At 48.1% G+C, this 26,908-nt stretch overlaps 2 protein-coding genes across 2 annotated transcripts in view; both read left to right on the top strand.

The window, feature by feature from the left end:
* Nucleotides 1–820: 820 nt before the first annotated feature.
* On the top strand, nt 821–20,918 carry LOC122393512 (mucin-1-like). Its single transcript, XM_043389634.1, has 8 exons — nt 821–1,177; nt 15,040–16,355; nt 17,098–17,234; nt 17,529–17,622; nt 18,260–18,492; nt 19,033–19,289; nt 20,244–20,301; nt 20,670–20,918. The coding sequence occupies exons 2-8, from the start codon at nt 15,176–15,178 to the stop codon at nt 20,724–20,726; spliced, it is 2,016 nt and encodes a 671-aa protein (XP_043245569.1). The 5' UTR covers nt 821–1,177; nt 15,040–15,175; the 3' UTR covers nt 20,727–20,918.
* Nucleotides 20,919–25,817: 4,899 nt separating this feature from the next.
* Nucleotides 25,818–26,908, top strand: part of LOC122393446 — a 35,272-nt gene continuing 34,181 nt past the window's right edge. The window contains exons 1-2 of the mRNA XM_043389496.1: nt 25,818–25,958; nt 26,454–26,516. Of these exons, the coding sequence (XP_043245431.1) occupies nt 25,899–25,958; nt 26,454–26,516 (123 nt within the window). The 5' untranslated portion in view covers nt 25,818–25,898. The remainder of the gene's footprint in view (nt 25,959–26,453; nt 26,517–26,908) is intronic.

Genomic DNA, 26,908 nt, shown 5'->3' with positions numbered 1-26,908 from the left:
GTATTCCGAACTAATCACCCATGAACGGGCACTCTCCGTGTCTTTGCTTCAAGCACGGAGAAGGCCCCCGACACCATGCTTCCATCAGATCATCAGCACCTGGGTTGCGTACGCATGTATAGAGCATAGCTCGTTTTATTGCAATGATAGTCACTAGTCAGAAAAGGTTTAAGTGAATAGGATGGCGCCCAAGAAGAGCCCCTGAGATACGCCGTCACCAAAAATTTTGGCCAGCGGCCGTGCTCCCTGCACCTGAACGGGACACTTAGAGAAACTTTTTGTGCTCGTCCTTGAAAGAAGGCCTGGGACCCAAGCCTCAAAAGCACTCATGCTTAGTTACTGGAGAGGGAGTAAATGTTATTGTTTTATTCAACGAAAAAAAAAAACTTGTTTTGATCGTTCATGAGGACGGGGAGGATCAAATTGTGCAGAAAATCGAAGGAGTATGAAAAAAATGTAGGAAATAAGAAGGCAAGGGATAACTTTTAAAAACACTCATTCGTGGCAATGTCAACAAATCAATGGACTACGTCAACCGTCACGCCAATTATCTGTCGCAAGCTTGCAATGCAATGCTCGCATGCCTTTGTTCGCACCTTGCACCTTCAAACGATTGACTCTAAAACGGAACTATTAACTACTTCTTAGTATAAGCTGCATTTTTGTTGTGCAATAACTCGAACATAACTACCTTATTTAGCAATAACATTCAGCTACCACCGCTCAAACCTAATCCTTTTTCACAACTTTTATTCTCGCAGACATGACACCGAGATTGAACACCCGATCCTTTGAAGTGTGCTTATGTAGTGCAGCCGTCGTGGCGAGCTGGCTCGTGTGATGGCTATCCTTGCGGTGTGCTGGGAGCGCCTCCTCCAGAGCACGGCGGACCGGTCCGGCGGGCTGTGAGCGACCTCCGGGAGGCTGAGGGGCCGCCAGCGGCGCCCACGAGCTGGCAGTCAGAGCAGGACCCGCCGCCGGGCAGCACGGCCGCGCTCTCGAGGACGGTCCGCTGTCGCCGCGTCTGTCCGTCTGTCCGCCGGTCGTCTGTCCGTCTGTCCGTCGGTCGTCTGTTCGTCTGACGAGTGTTGACGAGGCTCGCCACCTCTTGTTGATTAGTCGCGACCTGTGGATAGCAGTGGAGAGGGCGGATCCTCAGGACATCGCCTTCTGCCAGGTAAGCCTGCAGCGATCTACCTCCAATCTCATTCAGCAATGTTGTTAGTGCAAATACCAAATAAAAAATATCAAATACCAATCCAAATACCTAACCTCTAGAGATGAATTTTTGACGATTAGCCACCCTTCGATTTAGGTCGTGTGAATGAAGGTCAAAGGCAGCCATGCTTCCATTACTCATAAGCAGTAAATATTTAATCGTTAGCAGTTCTAGGAGCGCTAAAACTCTTCTATCGGCTTTATGTTGCATCATAAAAATGTTGACAGCTCCGCCGTACTAATAACATCTCAGAATTCATTACAAACTGCAAATAAGATAATGCCAATCAAGCTCCCACAACGGTAGATAACGCAAGCATCATGGCTCATGGGAAGTCTGTTGCCCAATGCCCAATGACAATGTTAGGCAGCTACGATTCTATGCACAGACAAAATTATTTTGTATGGATGTTCAAAGTTTGTATTCGTGCTGTTTTCCCTGCGGGATGTATCGGAAGATCATGATAAATTACATAGATTTGATAGTTATGCATTCAATGACCGCTCTGACAACTATATGAAGTGCGCGCTTTTTTACGCATGAGTAGATGGGTGAATTCGAAAGTGGAAGTCTCCTCTGTATAAACATTTCACACTCAGTTGCATGTGACTAGCTCCGTGGCCCATGGCCTCACCCAATCACGACATACCAATGCAGGCTCGCCACCATAAGCGTAGCTCAACAATGACGCAGATACTGCCAAACTGCAGAGCGGAGACCGGCAGTCCTTCAGTCGTTGGCACGCAAACCCAAAAGTCGAGCGGGCGGTCCTTGGCAGACATGCAACATGGTGCCACCCACCGTCCGGACAGCTACCGGTAGCGCGCACGCGACATTTATGTAAATAACCGTCATAGTGCTGTAACTGTATGTAGACATTCTGCGCCGTATACCAGTTTTAACGTTGGATGAGTAATGAGTATTAACTATATATATCAGCTTCTACTCAGCCTGCTCTCTATCACGATCATTAATGATCATACCTGCTTGAATCATATCGAATTCTAAATTACAGCTGCAGGTGCCCCATCTGCACTATTTTGGCTAATTTAAAGATATGTAGTCTGAACATGTTGAAATTCTGCTTACATTAATCGTCTTAACATAATACAACTTTACTTTTATAGGGAACCGTAATTCTGATAACGCTTGCATCCATATTTTTTTCTGGTAGGTACATTTCCATTTTGCATAATCTCAATGAATGACTGACGAAACAGGATGTGAACTGGGTAACGGATCATTCTGTTCTAAAATACATACATTATGCTAGTGTCGGCATGTAATTCTGTTAACTTACCCATGTTTCATTCCCATCTAAATCGAAGCTTAGAGATTGACTTTTTTTGCAGTGAACAAGGAGTGATGCAACTTGATACAGCCGTTCAGTTTTTTATGGATGCTATTCACGTTATCTTTTTGCTAGTGCACCAAAGCCATGAAAAGGATTTATCCCGCACCGAAGACAGTGTTTACAATTGCTTCACGTGCAAAGAGAGAGAATTATCAGATGTCGTTTAACTGATTTGTTAAACGATGGTTAAACGTTAGTGACGATCTTGGTGACGATTAACAATCGTAACAATCTGTCTCTGCTTCTCCTTGTCTCTGGCTGTGCTGAAATATGTCGTATTTTTATATAAGATGTATTTTTTTACATTTAAGCGCCCGAAAGATATCGGCGGTACGGGATAAAATTATTAAACCGCTCGTAGGTAGAACAAATCTTTCAAACGTCAAGATTTGTTCTACCTACTCACAGTTTAATATATAATATCGTCGTTGCTTATTCAGGTGTATGTACGTCGTACTTCGCATGCTTTGCAAACCTAGTGCGTTGATATTCTTTGCTTATGCAGTACCTAAGAACTGAGGTCTAGCATGAAAAATTATTGCTATCCGAAAATATCTATCAGGTAATTTATCAATGCTGAAATAAACCGATATTCTTCATAAAAAGATGCCACATTTAAACCATCCGTGGCCCGTGCTGTTACCATCATAGTGTAACAAATCTATCTCAAACATATCGCGACTCTTCATAAGACGCTACCGTTCTCAAGTTGTTCATCAGTACAAGTCAGAGACAACCTGACAAAACCTGGAGGTGGAGCTGACAAAAAATACCTGAAACCTATAAATCTTGAAAACTAATACCAAACTTATAACAGCAACATTTCAGGGGTCGTGACAAAATACATGGCCAGGACTGTCTCCTCATTGCAATAGATAAGATAAAACTAGTCATTTGAGAGCAAATTTCCTAAATGTGTTGCCGGTTTTTATTAAGCTTGCTTTATCATAGGAGCTAAGAGCTAGGCAGTAAGCAAGATGAACTATTTGGATGTGTAAGCAAGCAGCAAAAGCTTTTTTGGTTTCCTGAAAGTAGGTAATAAAATATTTGAGCATCAGACCTATGGTGTAGGGACCTGTTTATACATACACGGATCTCATAGGCTCAGAATTATTGGCTTAGCAGACTAACTTAAAGGTAGTGTGCCACCTTTGAAAGATTTCCCATTTTATTTTTCCTAGGATAAGAAGCTTCTGTTTTTACCTAATATCGCAAAAAAAAAATCAAAAATGGGCCTGGAATAGTGCCTTTTTCGCCTAAAAGTTTATCGGTTTTTCGATATGTATAACAATTGTAGTGGGCTGACCTGTAAACAGGCGTCGGCAACAATCGCGAATGCGGCGCACATGTGACAATAAGCAAAGGTCATTATAGAGTTACGACGTACGGGAATGAGTTATCAGCTGTCTAATCGTAGACAACACAATGTCGAGCCTTAAACTGTAAGCCTGTATTGGTATTGTTTCTTTTATTTGGCTGTCGAACATTATTTATGGTTTGAAATATGATTTTATGTAAAATAATTGATATAAAAAAGCCGTCTCTTAAGTTATGACCCCATTTCACCACACGCAAGTGGCAGAAATGACAATGATCAGCTGACGCATTTTTCTTGGCCGAAGTCAGAGCGCGCGGCCCGACGCACCACTGTAGCGCGGGGGACTGAACAGGGGTGCGGTGGAGTGGGGGGTGGAGTTGTTTTCCGGGGGGGGGGGGACTTTCTTGGTGGGTCTGTTAGCAGTGGGTTAGTTCGTTGCCGATGTGAAGCGCTGGAGTTGTGCTGTTGGAGACTGGAAGTGTGTGCGTAAGTAAAGTTGATTTCTGGAAGCCCACCCGGCATACAAATGCATCTGATGGGAGATGCTTTCATTTTGAGGCTTGATCATCATCGCATTGTATAGACGTCGACTCGGTAACTTCACTGCTCGGGCAGGATGGACAGGCTCCAACCCGTGGGTAATCGACACAGTGAGAGAAGGGCTGGATAAGGCATGGTTGGGGTCGTAATGATCACTGCCAAGCCATTTTTTTTTGCGTTTAACTTGCTTTACTGGATGGCCATTCGTCCAGTCACCAATTCATCATCACTGGTCTACTCTACCCCTTTCAAATTTGCCCACTTATATCGTATTAGCGTAGCTGAATTTAAGTGCCCTCGAGAATCATTTGCGTGACTGTCCTAACCGAGCTGCACTAAACTCCTATCGGCCTTAATCTAAGATTCATTCTTTTATCATACGCACTCGCATTCTCACATACAAGCGCTCTTCATTTATTCACCCAAAATTTATTTAGTGCCCCTCCAAATCCCTCCGATAGTATTAGGTGTCTGGCAACAATAACCTCCCCGGCGAGATAAATGTCTCTCTTATGAATCCATGTGTGCTTCCGCTAACCGGTGGCCAAGCCACAGGGCCGTCCAGTATTGCATGCAGATAATTATTCACCTTTGTAATTTAGTCGGATCCACAACACGTCCCATAGACTTATGATGCAAATTCGCGAATTACACCCGGCTGGTTTCCCTTTTGAGAGAGCGCTAGGCCTCGCGCTCCCTCCGGTCCACGTCCTGGAACTTACCGTTCACGTCCTGGGACCATAGTTCACGTATCCACGTCCTGGAACTATCTGCCTGGAACTCATCTGGTTCCGTGGGTCTTACGTTACCAGGACTCACGAACTCCGAGGGGGAACTCTCCCGGTCCCCCAGAGGCTGTCCATCACCGGATGTGGCCGGGAACTCCTGGCTCATACCGATGATCAAGATGCAGATAAGTATGATGACTTCCTGGGACGTACGGCTTCCTACACCACCTGTGGATGACTTACCAGTGACCCAGCACTCCAACGTTCCTGATGGATCCTTGACTTCCGCTGGGATCCGCCGTTTCATGCCTCTGAGCCTGCCTACCTTTGCCCACTAAATAATCCTGCGGGAAACCAACAACAACCGCGGTATCACCACGGTGGGTAACGTGAATAGCTCTGCTAAAGACGATGTGCTCCTTACCTTACATTACCGGTCTGGACGAATTTCTCAGGAAGTTCTGTGTCTAAGTCATGCTAGTCAACATTCCGACATAAGAGCCGGGCAAACAAACCCTCTCCTCATTTAGACTCCGGCTTATTGATCTAAGATAGTCAGCTTGCACTATACCTTGTAGCCACTCGAATATGACAGATAGAAAGATCAAATGTATCATCTTGAGCCATTAAATTTTCGTCCATCTTGGTCGGGTGAACTACTTGCCACCAGCAACCACAAAACCACGAGTATTCAGGTTCGCTAAAAATATAAGCCCCAACAATTTCACTGATACTGTTTACCTGGTCTGAAATATTCTGCGTCAATAAATCTCCCATAAATTACGACAAAGAGCCGACGGACCGTCCTGTCCGCCACCAGCTCTGTCCCGCGACTAGTGATGCAAACAGTACGCCCGGACTGCCCATGATAAACGTCATTTGATGGCTATGCTCGATAATACCACGACATTACGACGACCTAGTGACATTATGATAACCCAACATCTTTGAACAATTTACCACGTTCGTTTCCACAATTGCACGCCTCGAATAATTGAATTCCTTAACAGCTGAATTCTGACCTGAATTTGCAGCCCAGCTCATAAACCTGGGCGGCCCACCGCCGCGCCGCTTCACCCGTCGGAATTAACAGCTGGACCAAGGTCGTCGATCAGACACCGTGTGCTTCTTCTATATGTGCTCTTCTTATTCGGTGTGTGTGTGTATCTAATGTAAACCTCTATACTGTAGTGCGAACTCCACGAAACACCAGAGTGGAAAAGCGTTGATGACGTCTCGACGGATGATCTTATTGACCTTGTGGCCAATCACCCGTTTCCAAATTTGTAAGAGCTCGATCCTCCCCACTATGCCCACAACAGAACGTTTCATAGCTTTAGTGTGTATTCTAAATTAAACACGTTGAATTTAAATACAGTCTAATTCATGTTCCCAGTCAAGACGTTAATTCAACAGAATACCAATAATAAATGACTTACGCCTAACCGGTTAAATTGTTAACTTTGTCTTTGACAGGTTCGTACAGAAACTAACAGCTTCATTATTAACCCGCTATGTGGCGCAGCAATACCAGCTCACATCACTGTAAAAGAGACTGAAACCACGCCCTGAACTCCTCTCACAAACCCAACTGAACGTCACTGTTGAACATAAACACACTGAGAATCCCATTGTAATCCTAGTCTGCAAATGGTAAGCTGGAGATCCTAACAATGACATATACGCACTCGTGAATTTTTAGCTAAACCTCGATCACCCATAACGCAGCTTATCCGGTAGTAAGACCCCGAGAACAAAACCGCAATACAGCTTTGCACCAATAATTTCTGGCGATCGCGGAGAGTGGAGACCACAACTAGAATTGTCTGGACCGACCGTATAAATCAAAGCAATTTGCTATTATGCTTGGCAACGACCATTGGAGAGATCGGGCAAGGCGTAAACCAGGGGGGGGGGGGAGATAGGATCAGGGAGAGCAGACTTTCGAACATTCAGATTGAACACTCACATTAGCAGCTGGAGTGTGACGTCAACCTCGGCAGTTGCACTTGCGTCCTTTCTCGTCGACGGCTGCTGTCCTGCGTCTCCATCACTCGAGGCACTAGCAGAGAACTGGAGCAGGACGATTGCAGCGATGCGGCTGAACTGGCCCGTCTCCCGGCGGCATGGCTTCTCGGGCGCGATGATCCCGGCGCGACTGCGGCGGTCCCACTGACTCGGTCCTCCCGTCCCGGTCTCACTGTCTCGGTCTGACTGCTCCGGTCTAACTGATCCCGAAGTACAGCGGTCCCTTTTTTTATAGTTGGGTCGGGGTGGCGTCGCCCTCTCCTGACCTGGTTCCGGGTGCTGGCTCCGATTCAGGTGCACTTCTTTGTCTTCTTACTGCGGTGGCTTGAGGGCGTGCTCGGTTTTGCATTTGCAACGGCCTCTCCAAAATACGGTTGCACTGAATGTGAAAGCATTTGAATAGGCATTAGATGGCACAATTCTTCGGTTCCAGTCTTCATCGGCGAACGATGACCGTTATTGTTGATCTGCGCTTGTTTCTGATAAAGCGGCTTGAAATCGAAATGCTTGTTTATAGTAGGCAGCCCGCAACCATTTATCCTTTGTAATGTTGTCTCTAGTTTCCGTTACACTTGCTCACTCACTCGTACTCTAGGTGCTGTACCTCTTGTTCAGATGCTCCTCCGCCACAAGGACTTGCTTTCCGAGCTCATGAGCTGCTAGCGCAATGACTTCCTCTGGATATCATTTAGACAGTCTATATTCCAAAAACGTCCTTGTTGCACTGGTCGTTGCTGGAATGCTATATGGTGGGGTCAGGCGATAAAACTATTGCGACTTTCGGATTGCTTGGTGCTCAAGTTGATCTGAATTGCAGGTTTGTGTAACGTCCGGTATTGAGTCGATTTTTTTTTTTTAAATGCATAACTGCATTCTTGCATGGCTTTATCATATTCCATTCCGGTTGGTGCTGCCCTCAAGTGACGACGTCCGTAACGAACGGTGACCCGCTAGGTCTCCGCGTCTCTTTCTTCCGCGTTACCTCGCTCTGTGCTGCTGTCCTTTCTAAATTATGGGCGGCCGGTGTCGATAGGGACGTGGGACAGGGGAAAACAAAGGAAAGGGTCTCTACGGAACGCGGCCAGCGTGTCCGGATCGGGCAGTAGTCGGTCGTGCCAGGATTTAAAGTTTACAGCTAATAGTAAACTAATAGAAAAGATGTAGCCCGCTACATCTTCAGTCCAAAACAACCCTAGTTGCGTCCCCGCAACTCGGAACGGTGAACAATGAACATCTCGATGGTTCCGCCACTCCATCCTCGACTCTACCTAAATTTCCTTCCACAAAACCAACACATCTGATACATTAAGCATTACCCACATGCACATAAGATTTCTCTTACCATGGCTATTCGTGTACTGCATTAAACTCAGCTGTCGGCTTCCATGGCAGCCGGACCAGTCGTTCTCCAGTCAGCTCCAGGCTGGCACCCTCCACGGCAGCCGGATCAAACGTTCTCCAGTCAGCTCCAGGCTGGCAACCAGACCGGTCGTTCTCCAGTCAGCTCCAGGCTGGCAGCCTCCACGGCAGCCGGATCAGTCGTTCTTCAGTCAGCTCCAGGCTGGCAGCCGGACCAGTCGTTCTCCAGTCAGCTCCAGGCTGGCAGCCTCCACGGCAGCCGGATCAGTCGTTCTCCAGTCAGCTCCAGGCTGGCAACCAGACCAGTCGTTCTCCAGTCAGTTCCAGACTGGCAGCCGGACCAGTCTCCTCCAGTCAGCTCCAGGCTGGCAGCCAGACCAGTCGTTCTCCAGTCAGCTCCAGACTAGCAGCATCCACGGCAGCCGGATCAGTCGTTCTCCAGTCAGCTCCAGGCTGGCAGCCGGACCAGTCGTTCTCCAGTCAGCTCCAGGCTGGCAGCCGCCCCGGCAGCTGGCTGGATCAGTCGTCCTTCCGTCAGCTCCGAGCTGGTGATCTTCACGACAGCTGAATCAGTCGCTCACCTTTGTATTTCTTCATCTTCCTGACTACTGTTATCAGCATCAATATCCTCTATTTCCGCGCCTCAACGTCTTCTTCACCTCGTCAGTCGACAACTTTCAGCTTCATCTTCGTTTCCATTTCTTCATGAACTGCTTCCTACCTCTCATCCTCTTCGGGTTCGGAGGCTTGCGCCAGTTGACTAGCTTCGCAATGTTCTGATTAATCAAGAGCCCCAACGTTCGGGCGCCAGTTTGTAGCGCGGGGGACTGAACAGGGGTGCGGTGGAGTGGGGGTGGTGTTGTTTTCCGGGGGGGGGGGACTTTCTCGGTGTTCTGTTAGCAGTGGGTTAGTTCGTTGCCGATGTGAAGCGCTGGAGTTGTGCTGTTGGAGACTGGAAGTGTGTGCGTAAGTAAAGTTGATTTCTGGAAGCCCACCCGGCATACAAATGCATCTGATGGGAGATGCTTTCATTTTGAGGCTTGATCATCATCGCATTGTATAGACGTCGACTCGGTAACTTCACTGCTCGGGCAGGATGGACAGGCTCCAACCCGTGGGTAATCGACACAGTGAGAGAAGGGCTGGATAAGGCAGTTGGGGTCGTAATGATCACTGCCAAGCCATTTTTTTTGCGTTTAACTTGCTTTACTGGATGGCCATTCGTCCAGTCACCAATTCATCATCACTGGTCTACTCTACCCCTTTCAAATTTGCCCACTTATATCGTATTAGCGTAGCTGAATTTAAGTGCCCTCGAGAATCATTTGCGTGACTGTCCTAACCGAGCTGCACTAAACTCCTATCGGCCTTAATCTAAGATTCATTCTTTTATCATACGCACTCGCATTCTCACATACAAGCGCTCTTCATTTATTCACCCAAAATTTATTTAGTGCCCCTCCAAATCCCTCCGATAGTGTTAGGTGTCTGGCAACAATAACCTCCCCGGCGAGATAAATGTCTCTCTTATGAATCCATGTGTGCTTCCGCTAACCGGTGGCCAAGCCACAGGGCCGTCCAGTATTGCATGCAGATAATTATTCACCTTTGTAATTTAGTCGGATCCACAACACGTCCCATAGACTTATGATGCAAATTCGCGAATTACACCCGGCTGGTTTCCCTTTTGAGAGAGCGCTAGGCCTCGCGCTCCCTCCGGTCCACGTCCTGGAACTTACCGTTCACGTCCTGGGACCATAGTTCACGTATCCACGTCCTGGAACTATCTGCCTGGAACTCATCTGGTTCCGTGGGTCTTACGTTACCAGGACTCACGAACTCCGAGGGGGAACTCTCCCGGTCCCCCAGAGGCTGTCCATCACCGGATGTGGCCGGGAACTCCTGGCTCATACCGATGATCAAGATGCAGATAAGTATGATGACTTCCTGGGACGTACGGCTTCCTACACCACCTGTGGATGACTTACCAGTGACCCAGCACTCCAACGTTCCTGATGGATCCTTGACTTCCGCTGGGATCCGCCGTTTCATGCCTCTGAGCCTGCCTACCTTTGCCCACTAAATAATCCTGCGGGAAACCAACAACAACCGCGGTATCACCACGGTGGGTAACGTGAATAGCTCTGCTAAAGACGATGTGCTCCTTACCTTACATTACCGGTCTGGACGAATTTCTCAGGAAGTTCTGTGTCTAAGTCATGCTAGTCAACATTCCGACATAAGAGCCGGGCAAACAAACCCTCTCCTCATTTAGACTCCGGCTTATTGATCTAAGATAGTCAGCTTGCACTATACCTTGTAGCCACTCGAATATGACAGATAGAAAGATCAAATGTATCATCTTGAGCCATTAAATTTTCGTCCATCTTGGTCGGGTGAACTACTTGCCACCAGCAACCACAAAACCACGAGTATTCAGGTTCGCTAAAAATATAAGCCCCAACAATTTCACTGATACTGTTTACCTGGTCTGAAATATTCTGCGTCAATAAATCTCCCATAAATTACGACAGAGAGCCGACGGACCGTCCTGTCCGCCACCAGCTCTGTCCCGCGACTAGTGATGCAAACAGTACGCCCGGACTGCCCATGATAAACGTCATTTGATGGCTATGCTCGATAATACCACGACATTACGACGACCTAGTGACATTATGATAACCCAACATCTTTGAACAATTTACCACGTTCGTTTCCACAATTGCACGCCTCGAATAATTGAATTCCTTAACAGCTGAATTCTGACCTGAATTTGCAGCCCAGCTCATAAACCTGGGCGGCCCACCGCCGCGCCGCTTCACCCGTCGGAATTAACAGCTGGACCAAGGTCGTCGATCAGACACCGTGTGCTTCTTCTATATGTGCTCTTCTTATTCGGTGTGTGTGTGTATCTAATGTAAACCTCTATACTGTAGTGCGAACTCCACGAAACACCAGAGTGGAAAAGCGTTGATGACGTCTCGACGGATGATCTTATTGACCTTGTGGCCAATCACCCGTTTCCAAATTTGTAAGAGCTCGATCCTCCCCACTATGCCCACAACAGAACGTTTCATAGCTTTAGTGTGTATTCTAAATTAAACACGTTGAATTTAAATACAGTCTAATTCATGTTCCCAGTCAAGACGTTAATTCAACAGAATACCAATAATAAATGACTTACGCCTAACCGGTTAAATTGTTAACTTTGTCTTTGACAGGTTCGTACAGAAACTAACAGCTTCATTATTAACCCGCTATGTGGCGCAGCAATACCAGCTCACATCACTGTAAAAGAGACTGAAACCACGCCCTGAACTCCTCTCACAAACCCAACTGAACGTCACTGTTGAACATAAACACACTGAGAATCCCATTGTAATCCTAGTCTGCAAATGGTAAGCTGGAGATCCTAACAATGACATATACGCACTCGTGAATTTTTAGCTAAACCTCGATCACCCATAACGCAGCTTATCCGGTAGTAAGACCCCGAGAACAAAACCGCAATACAGCTTTGCACCAATAATTTCTGGCGATCGCGGAGAGTGGAGACCACAACTAGAATTGTCTGGACCGACCGTATAAATCAAAGCAATTTGCTATTATGCTTGGCAACGACCATTGGAGAGATCGGGCAAGGCGTAAACCAGGGGGGGGGGGGGGAGATAGGATCAGGGAGAGCAGACTTTCGAACATTCAGATTGAACACTCACATTAGCAGCTGGAGTGTGACGTCAACCTCGGCAGTTGCACTTGCGTCCTTTCTCGTCGACGGCTGCTGTCCTGCGTCTCCATCACTCGAGGCACTAGCAGAGAACTGGAGCAGGACGATTGCAGCGATGCGGCTGAACTGGCCCGTCTCCCGGCGGCATGGCTTCTCGGGCGCGATGATCCCGGCGCGACTGCGGCGGTCCCACTGACTCGGTCCTCCCGTCCCGGTCTCACTGTCTCGGTCTGACTGCTCCGGTCTAACTGATCCCGAAGTACAGCGGTCCCTTTTTTTATAGTTGGGTCGGGGTGGCGTCGCCCTCTCCTGACCTGGTTCCGGGTGCTGGCTCCGATTCAGGTGCACTTCTTTGTCTTCTTACTGCGGTGGCTTGAGGGCGTGCTCGGTTTTGCATTTGCAACGGCCTCTCCAAAATACGGTTGCACTGAATGTGAAAGCATTTGAATAGGCATTAGATGGCACAATTCTTCGGTTCCAGTCTTCATCGGCGAACGATGACCGTTATTGTTGATCTGCGCTTGTTTCTGATAAAGCGGCTTGAAATCGAAATGCTTGTTTATAGTAGGCAGCCCGCAACCATTTATCCTTTGTAATGTTGTCTCTAGTTTCCGTTACACTTGCTCACTCACTCGTACTCTAGGTGCTGTACCTCTTGTTCAGATGCTCCTCCGCCACAAGGACTTGCTTTCCGAGCTCATGAGCTGCTAGCGCAATGACTTCCTCTGGATATCATTTAGACAGTCTATATTCCAAAAACGTCCTTGTTGCACTGGTCGTTGCTGGAATGCTATATGGTGGGGTCAGGCGATAAAACTATTGCGACTTTCGGATTGCTTGGTGCTCAAGTTGATCTGAATTGCAGGTTTGTGTAACGTCCGGTATTGAGTCGATTTTTTTTTTTTTAAATGCATAACTGCATTCTTGCATGGCTTTATCATATTCCATTCCGGTTGGTGCTGCCCTCAAGTGACGACGTCCGTAACGAACGGTGACCCGCTAGGTCTCCGCGTCTCTTTCTTCCGCGTTACCTCGCTCTGTGCTGCTGTCCTTTCTAAATTATGGGCGGCCGGTGTCGATAGGGACGTGGGACAGGGGAAAACAAAGGAAAGGGTCTCTACGGAACGCGGCCAGCGTGTCCGGATCGGGCAGTAGTCGGTCGTGCCAGGATTTAAAGTTTACAGCTAATAGTAAACTAATAGAAAAGATGTAGCCCGCTACAACCACCACCGCACCACAAAGTATGAGCAGAAGCCGCGCCCAAAGCCAGGGCCCCGGTAACGTGAGGTAGCCGAGTCGGCGCAGCGTGCGCTGACCCAAGCCGGGGCCGCAGCTTTGGGCGCGGTCTACCGCATCCCCGCGGGCAGCCCCGGGCTATCACATGACACCGGGAGGACGCGCGGCCCCGGCTTGGGTCAGCGCACGCTGCCCCGACTCGGCTACCTCACGTTACCGGGGCCCTGGCTTTGGGCGCGGTCTACCGCACCACCTAACAGGTGTGTTCGAAACCGCAGGAGATGATGATGAACGGGTTTATCGAAACTTGATTGGATGAGCATATCGGTAATAGCGATTTCAGTGTGTGCATTTATTGTTCATAGTGGTGTGAAATGTGGTTGGGGTACGACCGACAACCCGTCGGGGCGAATTTCGCACTGGGGTACTCATAATTTGAAGAATTTAAGACGTTTCCATGAGTTTTGAAGGTATGGATAAGTTCTAAAAATCCGGTTCTCCTTATCTGGGCCATTAACTCCATACGGTCCAGGAAAGCTGGCACACTACCTTTAAATCACTTCTGCGTGGGCCCGAGGAGACCACGACAATCGCTACTCGTTTTCCCAATGCCTGCGTGCCCCGCGGCACAGTCTACCCAGCGCCTCCGTTCGCTGAATTCGTGCTCGACGGTGCAGCCTACCCTACAGGCTACTCCGAACGAACCACCCACCTCCCGATGATAACGATTCGCGGCACTGTTCTGGGGACTGAAATCGCCGCTGCCCTGTTTGGGTGTGCTGCCTGACTGACATTTATCCATGCACTTCTTATCTGAACCATATCCATATTGATTATCGCACCTATTGCCATTACTATCAAATATCAGTCAACTTTTAGCGCGTCACTTTAATTAGATGTTTAAATAGGTACTGCAGAGTTTGATTGCATGCGATAGCCACAAACGATAAATAGTAGGTACTATTGTATAATTATAATAATTGTATTTATTGGATGAGCTGATGCATTCAGTGGATATAAATGCGGTGTAGAGTGCTGGCCTAAATCGTTTTAACAGTGATTTTTACATCCTAATTATCAATTACGTGTATTTATATACCGTTACATATGATTTATGCTCACTGACGCCTGGACGTCTCGTGGCTCATGGCTGACAAAATAACAATGCAGCTGTACTGATTTATGACCTAACCCTCGTGAGTTGTGTATTGTTTGTGCTAAAACCTTAAATCTAAGGACAAAGAGGAAATGGAAGCGAACTTATTATTGAGAAATACGGAATATAAAGTCATGCGTTACGTGCAAAAAAGAAAATAATTTCCAAACACGTTATGTGATTAATATAACCGGCACTCGGTCCTCCGCACAAAAATATCGGTGATAGTAATTTACTCTAATTCGTTAACCAGAAAAGAGAAAAATAGTTAGTTCCTAATAAAACGAGCCATTATTATCGCTTTTCAAAGCACAGTGTACACTTACTGCTTCTTGACGAATGGATTAAGTGACCGATGTTTTTCTTGTTTGCAGGCTACCCAACTAGGAACAACGGCTTCTCGGCAATTGTGATCAGGGAGGAACACAGGAGCTGACTGGAAGAACTGTCACTGGCCAGCCACGCGCGAATAGCTGATTCTGCCGTCCTGTTCGTCTCACTGCAGCCGCGATGCCACCTGCAACACCTAAAGGCACATCGTGCCGTGTGGCACCAGTCACGCTGGTGCTGGCGTTGGTGTTGGTGACGCCGCTGGTGCCTGTGGTGCAGTCTGAACCGGCCTATAGACAGTCGGCCTTCCTGCCACCGCTGGGTCGCAGCGCGCAGGGCCGATACCAAGGACCCAGCCAGGTACAGCACATCGTCCATGTTCCAGATCAGCGCAGCAACGGCTTCAACGGGTTCAGCTCCGGCGGCGGCAGCGACGGCTCCGTGGTCATCAGCCCGCTCGGCACGGGCTCAACGTCCAGCTACAGCGACCGGCCCGGGCTCAGCCGGGGTCCGGTCATCACAATATCCGGGTTCGGCGGCACCATCACCATCTCTCCGGGACCGGTCACCAGCACCGGCACCAGCACAGGCACAACCTCTATCCATACTGGCACCGGCTCGAACCCCGCGTATGTCTCCGACTCGGGATCTGACTTCGGATCTCAGCTGAACACGGGAGGCGGCATCGTGACGAGCTCTACCTACGACGGCACCACCGGCGGTGGCACATTCATCTCAAGCTCTCTCGGCGACTCTAGTCCTAATCCTCCTCAGAATGAATTTGTCTCCGGCCCTGAGTTGACCACCTACAGCGGGTTTGATTCTGGAACACAGTCAACCTCTGGTTTTATCGATGGAACGAATTCCAACTCCCAGTTTCTGACTAGCACTGACGTTAACTCTGGCTTCATAGGCACACCTACCCCTAATTTCAACACAGGATTTCATCAAAACTCTGACATCGGCTTTAGTCATTCCACAATCTCAGAGCCTAGGAAGATCACAAACTTCGTTAGCGGACCCGACTCTAGCTTCACAACCACCATCTCCAAGACACCCGCCTTTACCAGTCTATCCCACAGCTCCGACACCATCCCTGCAACCAGCTTCGACAGCCAGCGTGGGAGCACCGTTGGAACCAGTTTCCTACCGCACACGAGCATCACAACCACGGGTACAAGTCGCAGTGTGGGAGTGAGCAGCCCACAGGATACCTCGTCTAAGGTGCCGAAAAGCACCGTGTTCGGCCCCAACTTCGGCAAGCTGCCCGGTCACTCGCGCAGAAAGTTGTGCAAGAAGATCGTGGATCTGGAGGCTGAGTTCGACCTGAGGCTCATCCCGTACAACATCCCAGTCATCGGTGAGTCGAAACGATGAACAGGGAAGGGAGGGGGGTTATTATGTGCGCCCTGTGGGAGGCTCATATTACATGGATGGAAGCGGCACTTTCTGGTTCAATAGTGATTAGGTCATTCCGTACACAACTTCTCTGCGTATGTTGTAGCATCAAGCATAAATTATAGCTGACATGTTGATTCAAAATTCTTTGAAAAAGTTTGTTGCATGCTTCGTTTGCTGAAATATTTCTTCTTTGATACAGGCGGCGTCCTTATCCATCAACAAGCGCGATCATGACCGCTATAATTCCTCGGCGGCCGCACGTTACGTCCAAATGTCACGACATCGACCCGTATCCGTCCGCTCATGTCATGGTCACATGACACGATACAAAAGCCAGCGTTGGGTCAAGACCAGGCTGGATTAACATTGCCGGATGAATGAATGCAGTTAACAAGAACTACAGTTTTCGCTGTTGATCGTTGAAAACGAACAGGGATGGCATGGGCATTTCAGCACTGTTCATGCAAACAAAGCATAATGTTTTAGGGAAGCCTATGTTCTGCTACCATATTTTTCAAACTGTATTCGTTTTTCAGCTGACGCATGGTGACTGTGGACTCCGAATAAGTGCGCCGTTTTCAGTTGAGGTTGTACCGTTTCAGGCCCAGAGGGGCCGAGCGCTGACTGTCTGTGAGCTGTGAGCGCTGTTATAACGTTTGAGGGCAGGCGGTGCCAACTCTAATTGCCTTTTACCGTTTCAGGCCCGGAGGTGCCGAGCACCGGCTGTCCCCGGGACCAGATCCGGTTCGGCAGTCTGGACGGACCCTGTATCCGCGCCCTTGAGCGAGGATCCTGCAGCGAAAACCAGTGGATCCTGTTCGACAACGTCACCAATGTGGTAAGTAGAACAGGCGGAAATGGCAATCAGCATTTGTCACTGAATGAAAATGGGTTCGACAACCTCAGTCAGTACTTATGAAAATGCGTAAGCCTCCTAGTTTCACCCGGTTCATTTCTGTCAGGCTCTGCGCGCACAAAGGTGCCTTATGCGTTACCATGGAGCCATTTACCTCACAGAGCGCACTAAGCGCCATAGCAGACCCCGAAAAGATTCATTTACAATGAAACGTCATGCATGCATACCAGCAATGTAAGCCAGGCCTGTTACAACTGACGTATGTGCGCGCTCCAGGGGACGTGTCAGGAGCGGCTCTGCCCTGTCGGAACGGCCTTCGTGGAGGCGGATGGGCTATGTCACGACCAGTTCGAGGTCGACTTTTGTCCAGGTGCGTACCAAATAGGTCCTGCAAGACAGGTACGAATTTGGCATATCGCTTCGGTGTTCATTGTTCATGATTGTGTTACTACGTGCCATGTTTTAGGTACTATTCTAGGGAGTGCCTCAGAATTTATCCAGAGTCCCAATCGCAACTTTACTGAGTGGGAATGTTCTAAGGCTACGTTGTGTGACGATTGCATGCTCTTCCTATTGTGCAAAAGCTATGACATATAGGAAATGAACCGTAAGAACTGCATCGTATCTGCAGTCCACTACACTTAAACTGTACGCTAGTCAACAACAACGTTCGCCAAACCCCGCCTGCCGCCGAAAGGCGACTTAGTGACGCGCACTTATGCATCAGTACGCTTGTACTTTTGTTCACTTCTGTTCATGAGCTCATTGACCATTCCGCCACCCTCTCCGAACAGGTGACCTCCCTCTGCCATCCCCTCAGGTGACCTCCCTCTGACCCCTCTGCCACCCTCCCCAAAAGGCGACCTCCCTCTGACCTCACTGCCACCCTCTCAGGTGACCTTTCTCTGACCCCTCTGCCACCCCCTCAGGTGACCTGCTCTGACCCCAATGCCACCCTTCCCCAAAAGGTGACCTCCCTCTAACCCCTCTGCCACCCTCTCCACCAGGTGACCGGCTGATTCAGGTGACCGCCTCCGGCGAGTCTGTGTGCGGCTGCGACGACGGCTGGTACCCGGACCGCTGCGGCGTCTGCCAGCTCATCTTCAGCCACGACGGCTGCCCGTCCGGGCTGGCGCACCAGTTCAACACGCGCTTCGAGTTCCGCTGTCTGCCCACACCGTGCCCGAGGACCCGGCCCGTCCAGCTGCCTGGCGGGAAGGGATGCTCCTTCTTCGGAGGGGTGCGTAACATCTTACCTTTTTATTTTTTTTTTATTTTCCTTTTTTTGTTTTTCTTTTCTTTTTCCATTCTTTTTTTTACTATTTCGTTCTGTTCTATTCCGTTAAATCCTTCTGTTATTTTTCTTTCTCTCTCTCTCTCTCTCTCTCTCTCTCTCTCTCTCTCTCTCTCTCTCTCTCTCTCTCTCTCTCTCTCTCTCTCTCTCTCTCTCTCTCTCTCTCTCTCTCTCTCTCTCTCTCTCTCTCTCTCTCTCTCTCTCTCTCTCTCTCTCTCTCTCTCTCTCTCTCTCTCTCTCTCTCTCTCTTTTTGTGACGTAGTGGTCGATGTTGTGAGAAAGATTGTCGGGTATCGTATCTGGATTTAATTAGGACAATGCGTAATGATTGCTCACATGTGTTTAGCGCCGCCTCTTAATCACGAAAGACGTCAAGCCGAAACGGAAACCAGTATTAGTCTTTAGAAAACTAAGAGTAAGGGACTGAGATCCATCCATGTTTAACCTCAGCCAAGTTAGCTCACCACCGTCGTCTTCCTCCGACAGTTCTGCGAGCGTACCGAGAACAACGTCACCGTGCCGGGCGTCTGGGGTTTCCTCACCGACTCGCTGACGGTCGCCTGCATCTCCGACGAGGCGACCGTGTCGCGTCGCCGGCGTGACGTCACGGAGGTGTCCGAGCCCGACACGACCCCGGGTCACAGCGGCGCGCGCTTCCGACGTGCCGTGTTCGGCGGAGGAGCGCCCGTCAACAGTTGTCAGCCAGGAGCCCGCTCCGACTTCAACGCCGCCTGCCGCAGCGCGTGAGCCTCATGGGAGGGGAACGAGGGAAGGGAGAGAGCAAATAGAGGATAGTTTTGATGACAGTGTTGATGAATTTGGAATATCGTTCCATGCGATTGCCTTAGATCAATTATCTACTGAGTCACATGTAAGCCTGTCTATTTTAAGACCGAAGACGAATCACACCGCTCCCTGATGATGGCACCAGCCACTAACAAGGCATTCTAAATGCTTGATTGGGGTTCTCGCATGTGGTGTGTCTGAGACGCTGGTTTGCCGTTTCCGGGGGCGTATTGATTGAACGTATGGTGTCAATCAATTTGCCCAGCTATAACGTTTGACATTTAGCCGTCCGTGGAGTCTATTTTGGAATTAATATTTTTGTTTGCATGTAATCTCAATAGAAATGTCAACTCGGATCAGTTGGGTGACTCAGGCTACCATGCAACTCATATCGTCAGGACAATCATAACGACAAATTTTGTTTCACGGACCCTTTGAACTCAATGAGACGCAGGCGCCATTTGCAATGTGTTCCATCCATAATGAGCCGGACTGTTCCATTCATAATAGGCTGTACGTGCGAGTTGGAGGTCGGACGAAATTTCGGAAGCTCGCAGTGTAACTGACTTTTTTGTTGTAGGTGAAAACCCGAGCCAGTCGTCTTATAATCAATCCAAGGTCCTGGCTCATCACTCGGATATAGTGTAAAGTGCTGTTGACTGTTTATCCCGCACCTAGCCCTCCTGTCTGGTAGGGTGTTGTGTATAGTGTGACCCTCACCCATCGAACCATTTATCGGGTGAGACGCTGTATGTAGACTGTGGATTGTGGACACGCACCATTAACCCGACTGCTATGGGGCGACTAGCGCTGTTTACTGACAACCGTCACCTATCGGGTGGGGCGCTGTCGACTGCCGACTTTGACCTGTGACTGGCGACATGCATTGAGTGCAGTTCGGTTTGTTCCAGGGCTGTGCCCGCCAGGAGCCGTCGGGCCACGTCGACGAACGCTCCCACCTGTCCGAGGGTGAGTTACCGAGTAACATGTTCATTGTTCAGCGCTGCCCATAGGTGGTCATCGTTACACTGCTGGGATGGGCTACACAATGGAGTCGCTGACTGACCGGCGGATAAGCTGCGGTGGCTAGATTTGTATCAGGGATTAATCGCTGTGATTGTCAGTATGAGTTTCATGGTCAGAAATGTGCTTAGTCGTAGAGTCCTTGGAATTGTTGGCTTCCGCTGTCTCATTAAAAAATGTAGGTTTTCCGCATTTCTACTGAGTGAAGAAAAAAGTGCGTGGTAGCTGCTTGAGTTTGCTTGCTGCCGTAAGTTGATACTAAATAAGTCTCGCCGTAAACAAAATATTTTACACACGCCTCATCCATGTTTCAGGGAGGATCGATGGTGAACGGAAAATGCTCAGGAGGCGGAGATGACCTGGGCAAATGAAGGAGATAAAAAACTACGGACAATGCAACAATCGACAACACGTCTGGAGAGAAAATGTCGGAGCGGGGTAGTCTTTGAAGATGAAGTGCACTGGCATATTATGCTATTATCCTACTTGTGTGCCATATTCATATGTGTACGGTTATGATTCCTTTGTATGATATGCCTCCATGTAATATAATGGTGTTTTGTGCCAGTGTTTACAAGCCAGGTTTTCATGAGTCTAACACTATTCAAACCCACAGCACCGCCAATGTCATTGTCTCTTTTGGAGTGCTCAGCATCATCTGAAATTTCACACAGATTTGAAGATAGTATAGACACGCATCAATGCAATGTTACACAAAACATTAATATTATACAATAATTATTATTAGAGCATAAGTAGTTCCTCACTATCCAAAACAATTTCAACATATTGTTTAAATATACCTCCAAACACAGGGAAGAACGTAAAAATAAATATTTCCCACTCGGCAAGTGGTATCGCAGCTATTTATCTAACGTTAAACACTCTGGTCAGCGATTTGGCCACGTATCTCCCTCAATGAGCACGCTAGAATGTGCTGAGATTAGTGATATGCACGGAGCACAGATCAGACGTGACTCTGCCCCACTGTCATCGATTCAGATCACATTCATCTCACGCTATATATGTATCAAAGTTATGTAATCGAATCTACATCCGCGTTTTAAATAAAAGTGCCCACGTTGAGACCAGCGTGTGGGACCGATGTCAAGATATGGAACAGGTTATATTTCACGTGAAGTCTGCTAGATCGTAGCATGAGAAAGACGACAAAACGGCAATCCGCTGTGCCCGCTTAGTTGACCGTTGGCGTGGAAATATGGCCAAAAATATTGTAGACACCTCTTAGGATACTTCAAACACCTGCGAACAGACGAATCTTCCCATTCCACACCGCAAAGACAGAGTTGTATTTAACCCTCGCCGGCCGAGGGGGGGCCGGGTGCCGCCCCCCCCCTTGGGTTTCTTCGCGATAGCTCCCAACACGCTGGAGATAGAGAGCTGAAACTTGGCATACCTGACCTTTGACTCAAGCCGGATCTTGTGACAACAACCACATTTTCAGTTCAGGTCAGGTCACTGACCTATGACGTCATAAGTGAACCTCTGCACGGTCTTCAGACGTCGCAACTTCGCAACGCCCTCACTGCCAGAGGAGCTTTCACAGAGAAATGAAACTTGCAGGATCTAGTATCCATTACGAGCCTCACAACTTGTATATCTCGGATTTTTCCTACAGGTCATATGAGATCAGGTCATTTTCGTGACCTCACCATTAGAAGTCAATCGGGAAAAATAAAAACTGCTATTCTGGCGCCGGGAAAGATCTCCAACTATCTCAAGCACACAGAATCGTGATTTGATGCACTCCTTGCAAGGTCAGATGCGTCACTTTTGCAATGTTGACCTTGCGTGACGTCATTTATGACGTCATCAAGGTCATATTAGTTTTTCGTCAATAACTCCCGATCAAATTGAGCTAGCGAGTCGAGAAAGCCACCAATGGACTCAGGAGACCTGCCGAATCGAATGATATGCGACATGACCCCTTTCGACCAACTTCGTGACCTGGGGGCGCTGACCTGACCGTGACCTGAGGTCAACACCCTAAGTTGACCTAACCCTAACAAAAAGTATATGATTCGACGCGCCTGGGCGAGACAAACACGATGCTGCCAAGATAGCGGCTCTGCGGCCGTTTTTTGCGAAGTTATTCACCAAAAACTGAGCCGTAACTTGGGGCACTTGACCTGACCTCAGAGGTCACGGGTTGACCTAGGACCTTAAAATCGGGTACCAATCTCTGCATCTCGTAACGGCGCACACGCTCGTTTTTCCCGCGACGCGCTAACTCCACCAGGGGCGAAACGGCGAGGGGGGTCGTACCCGCCCCCCCCCTCGGCCGGCGCGTATGTAGAAAACCAATAGGTCCGGCGAGGGTTAAACCTATGCATTTCGGCCACATTACCCCATACCCTGGGGCAAAGCGGCCACCGGCGACTACGTAAGTCCAGATATGAGAAACAGAATAGTTGCCTCACATAGGCTAGGGTAAGTATTTGATGATGACAAGGTTCAAACGAAGGTTGATGTTTAATCTGTCATCTTTCTACTTGTAGGTAAACAAAGAAAGGATATTCATGAAAACTTTTAATTGCATTATTTGGTAACTTATGTACCAAAAAAGGGACCGAGATGAATGCACGACAGATTTCAATATCAACAATGTTTGTTGTTCGCTGTCCAGATGGAAACAGCTTATGGCCAATTCGGAGCTGGCCACTTCGCCCCGTCCACTTTGCCCCGAGCATCCCGTCCGAGACAAAAATATTCCAGTTCAGCAAATAACGGGGCAAAAAACAGGTGGTGCAAAAACAACGCGCAAAACCCAGTGGTGCGCGTTAACTAGTATACGCAGACCGTTGCAGTGGGGCGCGGGTTAACCCTCGCCCTGGCAGGGGGTTGATGCAACCCCTTAAGGTTTTTCAAAGATAGCGTAAAACGGCGGCGCGCAGCGCCGCCAAATTTGTCACAGCCTATGGGGCAGCCTTTTTACATATGATCTGAAAATTTCAAGTCCGGGTGACCTTGGGTCAGGTCACCAGGGCAGAAAAACCGGTACAAGGTCATAGTCAAATTTCAATTTTCTTTATGCGCCTGTCCAACTTACATTCCTTCAAACATGCAGGATGTGCTAAGTTCAACGAGTTGTATAACATACCTATAGTTCGTTTTTTATGTCACTGAGCTGAGGTCAGTTAGAGGTCATTACGTTTTAATGTTAAGCCTATGGGAAAATATTCAATTCGAAAAATACAGGAGATATCCGCTTCGTTCTATTACTTTTGTGCTTTGAAACCACAGTACTTAACAATATGTCACTTGGTGCTTCTTTGTTTGGTGTACTTATCCATGGGTCAGGTCAAATGAGGTCAACTGAGGTCAAATGACGTTTGTGCCAATAACTTGTCACATAAAAAGGATAAAGCTTTCAAAATGGTATCATTGTGCTCGTCTTGAATAGCCGAGTCGAATTATATGCATCATTAAGCATTTCGACCATTCTTAACCCGTGCCCCGTAGGGCTATCGGCGGACCCTACCACCCGTAGGGAGGGGAGGGGGACCGTTTCGGCCCCCCTAAGATCGCGGAAATTTATCGGCGATTTTCAAAATTCAAACGGCGTTCGCTAGCCCCACCAGGGAACTACCTTGCCACCGAATTTCATTGACCTAGGTCAAACCGACGACGTCACAGGTCAGGTCAAAGGTCGGATTTTCACCGTTCACAAGCATCTAAAGAAATGTGTTGTAAAATCGAGTAAATTGGTAAGTTATTGAAAACCATCGATGGTACATTGTTCGTCAAACACATACTTTGCTATCCGAGGTCACTGATACCAGTTCAGGTCACAGAGGTCAGGTCACTGGAGGTCACAATATGAAAGTGTCGTGTGATACATGTTTTATGGTTTCTTTTATATGACAAATGCGGTCAGGCAGCCTTTGGGACCAGCTTAGGTCACGTTTTGGTGAAGAGGTCAAGGCAAGGTCAGGTCAAATTAGGTCAAATTTCAAAGTTGATATTTTTACATAAAATAAATATCGATTCGATGCAGCTCGTCACGGGGAGTCTAATGTTGGTCTTTTTTTGCCCTACGTGGTCTAGAATTGCCAAAAATTGAGTTTGAAATTCAACGTCATCATTTTTTACAGTTTTTTCGCTATAACTTGGCAAAAAAAACGAGATATCGATTTAAAATTTGTTATGTAGATAGGAGACGGCTGGTACTATCACATCTAATCCGGTTTTTCTGAAACTAAAAAAAAACTTTTTGGCTTTTTTGGCTAATATATAAAAAATGTTGTTTTTTTGGGGTCGAAACTTAAAAATTTCAAAAATCCAAGATAGCAGTTTTGTAGCACAGTTAATTCTACACCTTTTATGTTTGGTCATTTTTCTGTATCTTCAAAGCTGTAGGCCTGACAGCTCTTCTCGCGAAGGTCTTTTTTCGGTCGAAAATGGCAGAACATGACGTCATTCTGACGTCATTTGTGGCCAACCTATCATAGATTCTGGAAAACGTTTTTGTCACAATGTGTCAAATTAATGCCCGGAGGTGTCCTGAAAGTTTGGTGGTGATATCTTTAGCCGTTAAGGAGATATCGACGGAAAAGGACAGGGGGGCCGTTTCGCCACCCCCCCCCGTACGTGGCGCGCGGTTTAAGACTTACGTTGTACTTAGATATGCTTAACTTTTTAAGTACACTTAAGAAAGCAAAAGTATATCATTTGACGCGCCTTGACGTGCTGAGTTTACTGGTGCCTTTGTTTTTGCTCTATCTTAACTAGATCAAAAGTTATAGCGAATAGCTTTTGACCTGTTTTTAGCGAATTATTTACATTTATATCCCCCCAAACCCCCTAAATATTGACCTAGAGCAGCCAAATTTGCACAGGGGAATTTCAGGGGGAACACCTGCCTACCAAATATGCTGTTTCTAGGTGCCATAGGAGCCAATCACAGGGGGGGGGGTCGCATCAACCCCCCCCCCCCGCCAGGCCGTGTTATGAAAAATGCCCTGCCAGGGCGAGGGTTAAAGGTCAATTTCCCCCTCTATACCTAAGCAAGCAAGTGACTGAATGCTTCCAGCAGAGTTTTGCAACACACACGCATAGGTATTGCACATGCACAGGCCCAACACTTTAAGCAGGATGTGCAGTACCTACATACATCCACGTTCCTACTTCATGACCATTTATTTAAACATTCATATGTATAATGATACCCTAACGAGCACGGATGTATGCTATCACACCACATCCTTTTACAAGGTCATGACCCCCGACGCAAAGGTCCACCGACCCGGGGCTACGCAGTGCCGACACCATATCCACCTGTGCACTGTGTGCTCGGCCAGCCGAGGACAAGGCCAACAGTTCGATATCGCCGCACCAAGGCCTGGGCCGCCCCTGTGTCCCTCTGTTTACCGCATTGCTATGGCGATGACGGCCGGCGACCTGCGTCGCGCCGGGCCGCCGCGGGCGCTCGGCTGCAGGTCAGGTCGGCAGCCGGCCGCGGGGCCTGAGGCGGCACATCCAGTGAGCGGTGCGGTTGCTGTGACCGAGGGCAGGCTGCCGGTATGGGCTCAGGGCAGAGCTGCGACTCGGCATACGGCTCCCGGCGCGGCACGGCTCGAGTGGTGAGTGGTGAGAGGGACACTCCCCAGGGAGTGGTGAGTGGAGTGTGAGTGACACTCACGGTGAGTGAGGTGAGAGGGACACTCCCCAGGGAGTGGTGAGTGGAGTGTGAGTGACATGTTCGACGCTAATTGACCCATATATCACCAATCCATTTATGTATATTCATTGTAAAGGCAGAATAATACTCAGGCATAAGGAATACCTCTGGGCTCTGAGCTAAACGTTTTATCGCTGATAAAGCTCCCAAGCTATAATTATGGCGAAAAAATTGCCTAATTACAGCAAGGTTCCAAGAAGTCCAACCGTTTGCAAACTTTGATAAGGTATTAACAGTAGTCGGACAAACACTAATCTGCCTCTCGGCGATAAGGATTGCTGAATGCTGACCTTCGTATGCTGATTTTACATGTAAAGTTTAAAGCTGCTCTGATTGTTTACGACTAGGATAGGGACACTTGCTGCAATATCATTACGCTGTTGTGTGTTGTTGACAGGCACCTGACTCGTGGGCCCAGTCAGTGAAGACCAACAACATGAGGAGCTATCCAAATGCCGAGGTATGACATTGATCATTTTACATACTATTATTATAGCATTTGTTTCCTTTTCTTTTCTGGTTGCTTTAGGTCTTTTCTTTTCTGGTCGCTTAAGAAATTTGATAGGGGTTTGATAAGCATGTATACTTCCTTTCTGATTTAGTGCATTCGTGTAACTCTAAACTGTTCATAGGTCTAATTGGGACCAATACCTTTATAGGAAAGATATCGTAATGTCTCCATCATAAATCTTAAAGCCATCTCACAGCATGCTACTCACAAATGATCTTGATAATCTCGACAAGCTTTTCAAGGGGACATGTTTCGATCTGAGTCTTGTAAATGATGTCATCGGTATTGCTTTGTGGTATGGTACGGTTCAATCCCATCACGACATCCTAACACCGCTCAGC

Source organism: Amphibalanus amphitrite, unplaced genomic scaffold, assembly GCF_019059575.1.
Source record: "Amphibalanus amphitrite isolate SeventyFive unplaced genomic scaffold, NRLGWU_Aamphi_draft 000003F_arrow, whole genome shotgun sequence".
NCBI classification, from domain to species: domain Eukaryota; kingdom Metazoa; phylum Arthropoda; class Thecostraca; order Balanomorpha; family Balanidae; genus Amphibalanus; species Amphibalanus amphitrite.
The sequence above is the reverse complement of the archived record's forward strand: the minus strand, read 5'-3'. Positions and strand labels throughout refer to the sequence as shown.